Source organism: Phycodurus eques, chromosome 20 (genome assembly GCF_024500275.1).
Source record: "Phycodurus eques isolate BA_2022a chromosome 20, UOR_Pequ_1.1, whole genome shotgun sequence".
NCBI classification, from domain to species: Eukaryota; Metazoa; Chordata; class Actinopteri; order Syngnathiformes; family Syngnathidae; genus Phycodurus; species Phycodurus eques.
This window is the reverse complement of record NC_084544.1, coordinates 14,659,714-14,673,921: the sequence shown is the minus strand read 5'-3', so window position 1 is coordinate 14,673,921 and position 14,208 is coordinate 14,659,714. Positions and strand designations below refer to the sequence as shown.

The following is a 14,208-nucleotide window of genomic DNA, read 5'->3' as shown; positions in this document are numbered from 1 at the left end:
AACAGTTAGAAAGATGGAGGCATGCACTGGAAAGGAGAGGAATGAAGATTAGCCAAAGTAAGACGAAATATATGTGCATGAATGAGAGGGGTGGTGGGGGAAGAGTGAGGCCACAAGGAGAAGAGATAGCGAGTGTGGAGGACTTAAATACTTGGGGTCAACCATCCAGAGCAATGGTCTGTGTGGTAAGCAAGTGAAGAAATTGGTCCAAGCAGATTGGAATGGGTAGAGGAGGTGTCAAGTGTGTTATGTGACAGAAGTGTCTCTGCTCGGATGAAGGGCAAAGTTTATAAAACAGTGGTGAGGCCAGCCATGATGTACGGATTAGACACACTGAAGAAACAACAGGAAGCAGAGCTCGAGGTAGCAGAAATGAAGATGTTGAGGTTCTCTCGAGGAGTGACCTTGTTGGGCAGAATTAGAAATGAGCTCATCTGAGGGACAGCCAAGGTTAGATGTTTTGGAGACAAAGTTAGAGAGAGCAGACGTCGATGGTTTGGACATGTCCAGAGAAGAGATAGTGAGTGTATTGGTACAAGGGTGATGATGATGGAGTTGCCAGGCAAGAGAGCTAGAAGGTTCATAGATGTAGTGAGTGAAGACATGAGGGCAGTTGGTGCGAGAGAGGAGGATGCAGGAGCTAGGCTTACATGGAAAAGGATGACACTGTAGCGACCCCTAATGGGACAAGCCCAAAGGAAAAGTAGAAGAAATAAAGTACTCTGCCTGCAATTTTAAAAAAAAGAAGCATTTCTGCTGGTTTCAAATGAGTCCGCCTCATTCCAGAAAAATGTATGTACATGCTTCAGCCCATTTTCAGATAGCATTTGCCAGAATGTATTGGGTTTTTGAATGCCTGTTGTTCTTTTTTAATTCATTTCTAAGGATGATGCATTATACTGTGCATTCATTTAACTTGAGTTTAAATTGGCTGGGCACTATGGAAATCAATACAATCAGTACAGGGAACAACTGGCATGTGTTTATTGCCTCTCTCCAAACTGCTTTGGCCTTTCTCATAAAATCCACACCTGTTTGTGAAACACAAAAGCATTTCTATTATCATTTCTGCAATCATTGGTTTTCCAGGAGATTTAATTATGGAATATCCTAGATTACTGCTGGCAAAAAAAAAGCATTTGGGGGGGAAAAAAGTCCTGTTCTCAAAATGTAATTTATCCATCCATTTCCAATCATTAGAGTCATGGGTGCGCTAGAGCGTATGCCGTCTTATTTTGGGTGAGAGGTTGGCTACACCCTGGACTGGTCACCAGCCAATCACAGGTCACATACAGTATGAACAAACAACCATTCACACCGATAGACAATTTAGAGTCTTTTAGTCTCTGTTTTTGGAATGTGGAAGGAACCTGGCAAAAACTGATGCAAGCATGGTGAGAGCATAAAGACTCCAAATTCCACAAAGGAAGGCTGTGGCTAAGACGATACACTTATGCATTTACATTATTTACTGTGTAGAGGTACAGGAGTAATATGACCGTCTCTCGCCCCGCCTGCCTTCAGGATCCACTAGCAAGTTCAGAGAACTCACGTTTGGCTGGGAGTGTATGTGGTAGCTCAGCAGCAACTGCTCTGGAGGCTTAGCAGCGGCCATCGGGTCTCCATCCCCAAGGCCCGCGTTTACCGAGCCGTGTGCCCGAACAAAGAAAGGGGAGGGGGGAGGGTTGGTCGAGGCCAGCCCGTGGCTGGCGAGATTAGCCAGCCAGGACATGAAGCGAAAAAAGACAAAAGGGAGAGTAAGAAGCAGGAGTCAAGAGTTAAATACCCCGGGGGGGTGTAGACGACTGAGGACCAGACAAGACCACACCCATCAGCTTGAGTTTAGTCTACAATTTTGACGCCTTACAATGGGTTTAAAATCATATATTATATAAAATACCCCCAACTTTGTACTCTTTACTCACAGGTCAAGCATATAGAGTGACTGTTTAAACTTTAGTCTTGGAAAATCAACTGCTTATGGTTCAAATCACATTTCATGCTGCTTGGAGTCAAAGCAAAACGAACAGTCTCGCAGCTGCGCTCGTAAAGTTCACACACTGACACAGATATCAAGGCATACATTTGAAATAATTCGGCAGAGTTTGTAAATTATCAAAACACAAATTTTCCTTTGGTCAAACCTCAAATGCGAGCTCACGGTTCGGGTTTGCAGTTCCTCTCAACGACATCGGGTGTCGCCTTGTGTGCACATTTGTCGACATGTCCCTTTCGGCTGCTGCCAGTTCAAACGAAGAAAAGGACTCTTTGATGACTGTAAACCAAGATTTCGAGCGGACCTGCTAATTACTTTAGGGTCCACTTGAAGTACGCCGGGCGTCCTCTTAGCGACTGTCTCACAGCAGGGCGGCTTCAAAGAATGCAGTTTATAAAGCCGTGGGGAGTCACTGTGTCACCGCAGGTTGCGGGGAGCATGTCCGCTAGACAGGATACTCAAAGGCTTGCCGACATGCATAAATCTGTAATTCGGCCACCCCTAACCAATCTCGCAAGAGGAAATGGTAGCAGTGCACTCAGAAATACATGGAAAAAATAATTATTTCCAAACAGTGTTATCCATTGATGAATGTTGTGCTACCTTGGATGGTTCGTATGGATGGAGTTCTGGATGGTTGGTCGATGGCCAGCATGTCCTTTCCAGCCTGCGACGTCAGCAAAGAGGTGCCAGAGCAATGTTTTGGGCTGGAATATTGGGGATTCAGATGATAGGCTCCTTCTGGATGACTGTTTGTCTGAAAAAACATTTTATGTTTTCATAGCTCCATTTGTACTATGTTCCCGCCGGCCACAGCAACCCTGTTTCAGGCTACTATGGACAAAACAGGATGGTCGTGAGACAAGGTAGGGGATCGGATGGAAAAGGATGACAGGCCATGATTGCCGTGGATGTCCAGCCAGATCTTTAAATTGACAAAACATTTGCCATGGGAGGCAGAAATCTAGTTGGCCATAGTAAAACGGGGTGACCGCAAATAAACCTGACAATATGGGGTGCAATAGGGTGTATAATACAACTTGGGGGCGGTCCATTGTTTTACGAGGAACATTGCAGTCACCGTCATCTCACACTCGCCACCTACTGTACAACTCTTCTGAAGCTAAACCATGTGTTTAATTTACCTATAATGCCTGCCGTGGCATACATGTACCTGTTTAGAAAGAAAAGAAGAACCGTGCCTTCCACATAAGAATATTTAAGAATATATATAGAATATATATATATATATATATATATATATAGAATATAAGAATATATAAGAATATAAAACAAATAGATTGTAAAAAAAAAAAAAAATTGAAAGTTTTATTTCTGTGATTACATGGAGATATTTTTTGGGAATGCTATTTTGAGCTCAGTAAGATACGTTTTTAATACAGCTTTTTAATTGGATCTCGTTTGACTACCAACTGAAGTGTCCAGTTAGTGTTCTCTCTTATCTCTAAAATATCATGAAGCAAGTTGTAATGGTTGTTGTTGGAGTGAGTAAAAATCTTGTCTTTTTCATATGCTTATAAATAATTTCAGTAGGGCCAAGAGAGTTAGATAAGGATACAGGTTTGAAGTTGCCTCGAAAGGCAAGGCATTAAAGCAGTTTGGATGACAGCTGGATGGTACTGGTTTGATCTCTTCTAAAATCCAATGTTTGTTTCTGAGAGGTGAGTGGAATAAGATAGACAAGTCCTGTGCGAGTGGCGGGCAGGATTTTGTTTGTGTGCTGTTATGTGTACCTACATAACAAACAGGCTGCTGCTGGCGATGTGTGTTTCATTCCTTCATTTGCCCTTTTGAATGGGATTCTTTAGGTTTGGTACAAAGATGACTGACTGTTGATCGATGTGTATCGATTTTTTTTTTGCCTCTACATCTACCTCAGCTACATCTACATCATGTCTCCAATTCATCTTCTGTGCCTGTCATCGCATAGTGAATTGTCCTCTCTCTTCATTTACTTGTCACTGGAGCGCTGATTTAATTATGTCAATGCAGAGAGAGTCAAGCTTCTTGTTTTTCAGTCACAAAAATAAAAACATTTGACTGTTTCCAATTCACTGTTTCAGTAGTCTTTAATGTGAACAACAGGTTTTCAGTGGCAGTTCTGAAGGGGGGCGGTGGGCAACAGGGTCAATACACCCATAACACTGAGTCTGGACCCCCCTCCCTCATCACGTAGTATTGTATCGTCCGTCCTTCAAAATAACAACGACAGCAGCAGTAAAAAAAAAAAAAAAAACACGGTTACCCCAGAGGACTTTTAGTGGGTTGCCCCACTAAAAATGGCGGTCAAGAGTTTTGTTGATATATGCTACAAGCTTTTGTTTTTATTCTAAAGCCAGACCAGGGAGTAAGACTGCAAAATAGCTGAGGGTGGATGTCTCGTATTGCATTTTCCCATTTTTAAGGCTTCTTGTTATTCGTTTTTAAGGTGCAGAAGTCGGACATAATGTCCTTTTTTCTTTTCATTTTGAACTATAGACGAAAAGGAATGAGAGGAATACACTACATTTCAGAAACAAGTCTATATTTATTATAAAAAGCTACCTGTTGCGGGCTTGCTGTTTTGTCATGTGGTAAAGTTAACTAATGTTGACTAGAAGCGGGTTGAATTTGCCCCTGTGACAAAACTGGCCTCAGCCAAGCCCCCGTCAATAAAATTGGTCTGTAGCCGCCTCTGTATAGTTAGCGTCTTCAGAACCGGTGAGCTATTATTTTTGCTAAGCACAAGAATTTCTCGATGAAAAAACTTCTTGCCAGGCGGGAATTTTGCAACGCTGCTCGCATTGTCAATTGGCGAGCCATGGGCAAGGGAGGGATGTGTTAAAAAATAAAAATGCTGTCACTTACTTGAAACAAAATGGGGAAAAAAAGTGGAAAGTGACTTACGGGACACCCTGACATGGGACTTTATATCATGCACAAAGCTCATGATATAAAGTCCCATGGAAAAGTACAGTGGGTACGGAAAGTATTCAGACCCCTTTGTTGTATTGCAGCCATTTGCTAAAATCAGTTAAGTTCATTTTTTTTTCCTCATTAATGTACAGACAGCACCCCATATTGACAGGGGGGGGGGGGAACGGAATTGTTAAAATTTTTGCAGATTTATTAAAAAAGAAAAACGGAAATATCACACAGCCATAAGTATTCAGATCTTTTGCTGTGACACTCATATATTGAACTCGGGTGCTGTCCATTTCTTCTGATCGTCCTGGAGATGGTTCTACACCTTCGTTGGAGTCCAGCTGTGTTTGATTGTACTGATTGGACTTGATTAGGAAAGCCACACCCCTGTCTGTATAAGACCTTACAGCTCACAGTGGATGTCAGAGCAAATGAGAATCAGGAGGTCAAAGGAAGTGCCTGAAGAGCTCAGAGACAAAATTGTGGCAAGATGAGGCCAAGGTTACAAAAACCCCGGGCCGCTCTCGGATGGGTTCCTGGGCACGACCCCGCCTCTCGGGTGGGCGGGGGCCCGGATTAACTTTTATGTTTGACCTCATAGTTTGGCATGAGAGTTTAACTTCTTCCCACTCCTTTTCAGACTCGCAGTGCATGGTGTTGAGGGATGGGATATTTATACTGTAGATCTGTTTGTTTGTTTTCTTTCTGCATGTTTAAAATAAACTTCAATCCATCAAATTAACTTTTTCTGTCATTCAAACCACTGTAACGTATTTGCCACTTGTAACTTCCCCATGGATAGAAATCTCTCTCTGCTTCCAATGGGTGACAGACTGCTTCAGTCAGTCATAAATGGAAAGTGAGTGGGTTCCTGATACATAAGTGGGCGGCTTTCAGTTCTGTTCTGATGTTTGTGAGATGTTGACTGCATAGAAATTGCTTCATTTCTGCGTCATTTTTACCAAGGAATCGAAAAATCAAGAGAGTCGTTTGATGGATCGAATTGTAAACCGGACCGATGCGTCAGCCTCTGGGTAATTGGATTTTGGCCCTCGGGGAGATTGCTCCAGTGCCTCTTTCAGACTTGACTGCAATTAGCAGAAGAGCACAGCGCTGTGTTCCAGGGAAGGAGACAAGAGTCACTGCTCTCTTTCTACCATTGTTATGACTTGAATTCATTTTGGGTTGACAACGTACACACTTGTTGTGCAATACAAGAAAGAAAATTGGGTAGGATTTGATTCATTTATGTTTCGCCAGAATAAAATGGGTTATTTTGTCACACAAGGGAATGTCTGTCTGTCACTACATGAATAATTACATCGCTTACACGCTCACTATATTGTTTCATTATCTACTTTGAAAACGATAATGCTCCTAAAAACAAAATAGCAAAAAACAAAAAATACACCTTTTGAAAAACGGGATTATCACAGCGCAGACTACAATAAATTATCCACAGCACTCCTGATGCAACGTCAAACCAAAAACTAACATACGAACAAGCAAACGATTTTTTTTCAGAACTGCGCAAACATTTAATGGGGCTTTGCCTGACACATATGCCTCCACAAGGTTTCTTTGCGAAGCTGCCCAGCGTCACAAAAATCATCATGCCTTCATGTCCTTCTAACCATGTTTTATCCAATCTTTTCCTCAGGTGCTCTGTTTGATCACAGCGCCCGTCACCATGATCCTGTCTTCTCAGCAGGACGCTTCATTCGCCTTCGCTTCCCTGGCCATTGTTTTTTCTGTCTACATCACCCTGGTGGTTCTGTTTGTTCCCAAGGTAAAACCACATCACTGTTACCCCGTCACGTCTTCCGTGTAGATTAAAACAGCAGTCAAAGTCTCTTTAATAAATGGCCTTTCATCTGGGATCTGAGATGCTATAATATATCACATAATGACCTGTAGATTGTCCCTATCTTGCTGTGTCAGCATTGATTCCTGTCCAAGTCTGCTCTCTTTTGTCACCCTAGGAGTGTATTCATCATTTCCCTCTTTGGACACATTTGAATTATGCACTCTGTCTGTGATGACACTGGCTGCTCTCCATTTGCTGCAAGAAAATGTCATTGTTTTCTCATGCCAAACTATGAGGTCAAACATAAGCATAATATTACCATAACATAGGATGAAACATTTTTTTGAAGAGCCACAAGAAGGTCATTTTTTTCATGTTATAACTGTTGGTTCAAACAAAAGCAATCTAAGTTGTAAATTACCTTTATTATTTCGTTATTTTTTTGCTGTGTGTTTTCTGCGTTCCTGCGTGTGTGTGAGTATGTATGTCCGTGTATGCAGTCATCACTCACTATATTGCGCTTCGCTTATTGCGGGTTCGGTGCATAGCAGGTTGTTTTTATGGAACAGTATAGTAGACAGTTACTCAAATGCAAATCTCCAATAAAGTGATCAGCTTTAGCTAACTGAATATAATTGTGACACTATTTATCATAGGGGGCATCCGAGGCTCACGCGGCTTACAGAGTTGTCACAGTTCAGTGAGCAACAATCACTTAGACAGTTGGTATGTCACCACGTAACATGACCATGAGCATGAGCATGACCGAAAGGCCACTGTTGATCACTCAAGCCACAGTCAGGGTTTAAAGAAATGAAATAAATCAAATGCACACATACCAATCTCGCACAACGTAGGCAGACGCTCATAACAATATGGGCATGAACAAATGTAAAAAGTATAAAGAGCAATGTTTAGCTTGATTTCCCACAAGTATTTACAAAACGAGCGCCTGCCACCAATTGTTAGAACGATTTGTAATCCATAGCAAGGTGATAAAGATAGAAGGATGAGGAGAGTTGGTGCTCTTACAATCACTTTATAAACAAACAGTAACAAAATACAGTCACCAAAAACACATTCTAAACACACCTGCCGGCAGCCTCAATGAGACCATGACTGCAAACCACAGTGGTTAATGCTATAGGCAAGAACTCGTCCATCAATATCATGTCAGCATAAGTTCACATCCATGTCACTCAACAGAGTGCAGACCCACCTTTTAAAGTCATATGCTCGTTCAAATCGTTACGAAAATGTGGACCGTATAGATGGCGACCCCAAGTGGACAAAAATGACACTGTGATAAATGCAAGCATGAAACTTGAAAATATATATAAATAATACAATAAATACTTGGTCGCTATTTGGCGGATTTTGTCTATTGTTGGGGTAGTCTGGAATGTAACTCCGGCAATAAACGAGGGATTACTGTACCTACTACGTTGTAAAACAGCATGTGCACATTTTGTAGATGCGACGCCTGATCACACGAGGCGAGTGGCAATCAGACGCCCAGGAGACGATGAAGACTGGTTCATCCATGAACAACAATGATGAGGAGAAGTCCAGACAGCTGGAGAGAGAGAACAAGGAGCTACAGAAGATCATACAAGAAGTAATCCAAACTTCTTGCTTTCCTTTCCTCAATTTAGAAATGAACATGCACCATGTTGTCGACATGAATGACTGCACCCCGAAGAGAAGTGTTGTTTTTCTCATGTCAGAATTTGAACTGAAACAACAGAGCCATTTGGTATGAAACTGGGCTGCCAGAAGAAGGTCCATTCTTCATGTCACTGCATAAACATAAAAAAGCATTTGGTTCAAACAAAATCAATCTAGATTTCCTGTTTTTACTTGTCTGAAGTACTTTACTGTTTATTCTGTGTTTTGTTATAGGACCTGACATATTTATGTACGGTTGCATAAGGTTATTAACTAAAACGGCAGAAGAACAAAGTGAGCAAAATGTATGTTTTTAAAAGTTCTTATTTCCACAAATTTAAACATACCACATTGTCAACTTCAATCAACTTAAAACACCGCATCTCAAATAGATGCCGTTTTCTTCCACGTGGTGCCACTAGGCGGCTGTAATTTGCCTTACCTTTAATATGATACTAGCAGCACGTTAAGTGAGCAGTTAGCACACGCATGCCTCACATTTTCGAAGTTGAAGGTTCAAATCTCGGCTGCGATAACATGCATGTTAAATTCTTTACAGACTCTAAATTGCATGTCTTAGTGTGTATATTTGTAGTACATTGGTCAGTCGGAGCTCATTAATCAAAACATTGTTTTAAATGCTAAAATATGATTATTGATAAACACAGAACAAAAAGCTGGAAACAAATTATAGAGTATAACGTGAGGCTAAGTGGTACATGAAATGGATGGATGGATGAATGTATAAATTTTAGTTATTTTTTATTAGTATTCCTTAATTGTTTTAGTCATTGACTGTTACCGTAATTTCTCGTGTATAATGCCCACCCATGTATAATGCGCACCCCCAAAGTTGGGCTAAAAATTATGGGAAACCCTTCAACCTATGTATAATGCATTTTTACATGCATTATACATAGATTTTGCCTCTACCCCATATGATCCAAACATGAAGTATTATCTGTATTTTGTTACTTTTTTCACAGAATGATTCTGAAGTTAAGCTCTTTATTTGAACACATAATACTTTCTTTTTATTGACTTGCTCTTATTTTGAAATTCACAGCCCTACTTTTATTTAGTAAATGAGAGAACAAACAGTTGTGCTCATATGTTTTTGTGCTCCGGCAGAATTTGTAACGTGTACAATTCTTTTAAGAAAACATGAAGGAGCAGGCGAAACACATTTAATTTTATTTTAATGGGATTCAAACTAAACTGTCAAGCATTTCAGAAAAGCATTATCATTAAACAAAACATAACCATAAAGAAATTAATGATGGTTGTTGTTCAGTCATTTAAAAAAAAAAAAAAAAAAAAAAAAAAAAAATTCAAAAATTCTGCCTGGGTGTGTAATGAATGAAGCAATGAATGAATTGGAATGAAAGTGTAGTCTACACCTGTTTCATAACCTCTAGATGGCGGCATGCATTTATAAAATGTGAAAGTCTTTTTCATTTTTCCCTATACCTATATATGCACACTATTGACTTTTGACAATTTTGGGGGGCAAAAAATGCGCATTATACATGAGAAATTACGGCATTCTTTTGGATTTCTCATAGGAGTCCAAAAGAAATTTGTCTATAAAAAGGTGAATTCAGTTTGCAATTCCTCATTCGTGTTAAAAATGGTAATGTTGAGAGCTCACTGAAATTCAAAGAGCCTGCAATAACGCACTTTCTGATGCTACTCGGTCTGTTCGTGACAGGTGGTCTTATAAATGTATAAATCTCTTCGATGTGCCCTCAGAAAGAAGAACGTGTATCAGAGCTGAGGAACCAGCTGTCTGAGCGACAGGCCCTTCGATCAAGGAGAAGACCATCCACTGTCTCCAATCAAAACCATAAGCAACCCACCGCTCGCCATCCTCCCGACTGACCCCAGATCACTGGCCCCGCCGCCAGGGTACCCTGCACCCGCTTCGGACCTGCATGCGCTCTCCCCATCATTTGGCAACTCATCTAGCCTTTACCAGCCTGACAACAAAATCAGCCGCAATAACTGTCACACCAGCCGGCTGCAGATGCTCTACAAATGAGGTGAACATGATCGGAGGGTTTTCGTGACATTCATTGTACATGTTGATGAACAAAATAAGGTACAACATGTGGCCTTAGACATCTGTGAAGCGCAGAATTTTGCATCTGTCATATCCTAGTGGTGTGTGACGCCAACTAGGAGTTGAGATAATTGTTCCATGTTGACCGTTTGCTAATCTTATCCCCCCTTAAGGACAGCGCTCTTGCTGAGACTTATTCTTTAAGCAAGCCGTTCAGATTATGGCCCTACTGCTCCATCAGAGTCAGGCAAATTGAAATAATACTGCCTTCGAACAGCGTTTCTCCGCCTGTGGCTTGAGCGCTACCTGAGGAAAGAGCCGCGTTTCCTTTTCTCGCAAACGACAGCACAGAACCACTATCATGTCAAAGCTCGACAGACAGGCCAGAAAAGTTGATATGAATTTTACCTATTTGCCAACAAAACCTCAAAATTACATTAAAGTTCATAACCAACTACAATCAGTAATATCGTATTCAATCCATAACTTCTTGAGGAATGCCCTTTTGCTCTGGATGCAGTTCAAATGTATGGAGTTGATCGTCCAGGATTCACACTCGGTAGACTTCATGGTAATGCGAAACATAAACGCAGCGGCACATCCCACAGGCAAAGCGGGCGAAGTCGGAAGTGGCTCATTTACATGTCACAGCGCAGCTCTTAAATCGGCTTCCTCATCCATACGTGGATGTTTACAGTGGGCTGAGACTGTGCTGTCATTCTGGATCCTTCTGGTATTGTGACACAGGTATCTTTTGTTAAGAACAGATGTAATCTCTGGGAAAATGGCATTTGTCACTTTTAACGTCTGCACATGCTGTATGTACCATCATGCAGTGGTTTCCAATCTTGTAATTACCAAAATACAGTATATTAAGTTGTACTTTTACAGGACAAAAAAGCAATGAGAATAACAAATAATGAAAATATGTTTCACAAACAATGAAATAGTAAATGTTATGGCACATTAACACCATTATCTGTATGAGCAGTTGGCTGTTAAAATGTGATTGTGCAAATGTTTGGGTCTGTTCCTGAGGAAGAACTAAACGGACCGAAGTCATCTCTTAGAATAGACACCAGCTGACCCACACCCAAAGGAGAACAATGGAAACCTAACAATGTAACAATTCCAAGAAGATCAAAATAATGAAAAGTAGGATATGACAGCAGTAGCACAGGAACTAATATATTTTTGTGACGCAGCTAATCGCTTTGTGGCGTGCCAGTCAGCTGATACCAGCTGATTCAGTCAGCCCTCATCAGTTGATTACTCAGTAATCACTTCGCAGCTTACCGCAGTGATCTAAAAAAAAGATTAAATGTCACAATCATAGGGAAGAACCGGGGATCCCAAAACCCCTACTTGTTTTTTTTACTGCCCGTTTAATCACGCTCACATCCAACGCTATCTTTGTCATAAATAGAGGAAAATTCTTTCCTTTTCGGCTTATGATAGGTCAAGTCCAATAACCTATTCTATTTTCAAATTTGTCTTGATTGTATTGTCAACGCTGGATATACATATAAAACTGATGACAAACACGTCCAATGTTAATATTGGGTGAAAAAAGGCAACTCTCTTGCAATGTTTGACCATTACTTTAAGACCAGTTCCCTAATGAGCAGTGGTGGGAATTGTACTTAAGTGCAGTAATGTATAATTTTAGATTTTTCAATTATCTGTACTGTATTTTTGATGACTTTTTACTTTTGCTTCCTACATTTAAAAACAAATATCTGTAACTTGTATCCCCACTACTCAAAATTGACACGTTCGGGTTTTTTTTTTTTTCAACCTTTACGGATGAAAAGACAAATGTTAAAAACAAAGTAAAATAGATGATGCCATTTGGATGTGGGGACGTGGAGCGATCAGTGAAGATGCCTCATGAATTCTCTGCTTGGAGGTGTACCAACACTTTGAAACTCCAAGTCAGAACTCAAGGGATTAAGACTGAACGCTGACTTTCATTGTATTTGGTCATTATAACATGATTTTGTGAAGAGAATTTGCTGACTTTTTGGCTCCTACTATGAAGTCCTACAGCTGCATAAAACAGTACTGTGAAGTACTGCCTCTAAAAAAAAAAAAAAACAAGTATTCCACATATGGCTAAATTGCCCAAAGTTAACCACAGTGATGGCTTGAGATACAGGTTTAATTTAACCACGCTCATAACTCAAAAGACTTATCTCAAATCATCCATTCCTACTGAAATGAATAGAAATCCCATTAATCCGTGCCAGCTTTCCGCCAAAAATAAATTAAATAAATGGTTGTAACGTGTCTTTTAATGAGGAAAAATGTACTTATTTACCCGAATATTTATCCAGGTAAGGTAATTGAGAACAGATTCCTGGCTGCAGACAACAGAGTAAAACCAATAAAAATAAAAGCAAATACAATAAACAAATAAATACACATACATACATAAATACAAATATAGTGCTGTGAAAAAGTATTGGCCCCCTTCTCTTATATTTTTGCATAGTTTCTCCACTTAATATAATGAAAAAAAGTGTAAATAGCAAACAAAGATAACCAAAGTAAACTAAATAAATGGAAAAAATATTTTTAAAAAAGGGAAAATAAATAAAATGCTGTTTTTATTTTTTTTTAATAAGGGAAATCAAATATTTAAAGCTACCTGACACTCTGTGAAAAGTGCTATAGTTAAGTATTTACATAAGACATTACATTACATTACATCACATCATAGCATATGATGAATAATAGGTTCATAACAGGCTAAAAACAGCTGCAGCAATCATGTAAAGTATCCCTCACTAACTTAAGCGATAATACTGGGATGAATGAGGTGAGTTTTATGATTTAGAATATTCTAGTCGTTTGGAGCGGAAAATTGAAAATAAGATTTTGGGAACAAAGAAGTTAATGAAAGTGCTGGTAACATAAGGCATACAGGTCAGAAGAAATGGTCTGAAAATAAATGGGATTTTTTTTTTTGGTTGTTTTTTTTTTTTTTTTTTTTGGAGTGACTGGTTGAAACAAACTAGACGAAGAGTGTTACTGATCTGGTGACGTGGTGGACTCCAAGACCAGTTTAAAGGTCAGATGACAAAGATGTTATGGGGTCAGTTCAAATTCATATTTGCATTGTTTATCTGTTATGTAATACATGCACATAACTTCCAGCAAGTTTTCAACCATATTTTAGCTAAAAATTTGGTTTTTATGACGCATATTGAGTCATCCCCGAACATACCCGAACTCAAGACACCGGGGTGTGGTTACTCTAGCCACCCCAAGGGATACCAGAACTGACGTTGCAATTGCCAAACAGCGCACTACACACTATACGCAAATGGCGAGCAACGTGTTGGAATATGTGGAGGAGGAGGATTTCGACGTACAGGAGCACCCAACTGAATTTGGGATCGTCAAAGCGTACGTTTGAGCCGATCAGACAGTGACGACGACGAGCACCCAAGTAGCAGCTGTGCAACAGAAAAAGAGAGTGGCCACTGGCTCGATGTGACGGTATGCCAAAAGCATGTCTTTTTATACATACCTATTATATATTCATATATGTTTTAGTGACACGGCATAAGCTTTCACATAGTATGCAGTATTCCTATATATCGTGTGCCACTCGCTCAAGTTGCGTTATAACACGCCGCACACAAAGTCTTTGCGGTGTGTCTGTTGGCTTGTTGTATAGGCAAAAGTCCAGATGTCAGTACTTTTTTTCCCGACTCCCCAGTGCATGGAGTCACCATAATAGAG

General features: G+C 40.2%; 1 protein-coding gene across 1 annotated transcript in view; it reads left to right on the top strand.

Moving 5' to 3' along the window:
- The window catches only part of gabbr1b (gamma-aminobutyric acid (GABA) B receptor, 1b), a 235,893-nt gene extending 223,669 nt beyond the window's left edge, over positions 1-12,224 (top strand). The window contains 4 exon segments of the mRNA XM_061664564.1: positions 6,582-6,710; positions 8,203-8,346; positions 10,149-10,244; positions 10,246-12,224. Of these exon segments, the coding sequence (XP_061520548.1) occupies positions 6,582-6,710; positions 8,203-8,346; positions 10,149-10,244; positions 10,246-10,437 (561 nt within the window). The 3' untranslated portion in view covers positions 10,438-12,224.
- The last annotated feature ends 1,984 nt before the right edge of the window (positions 12,225-14,208 follow it).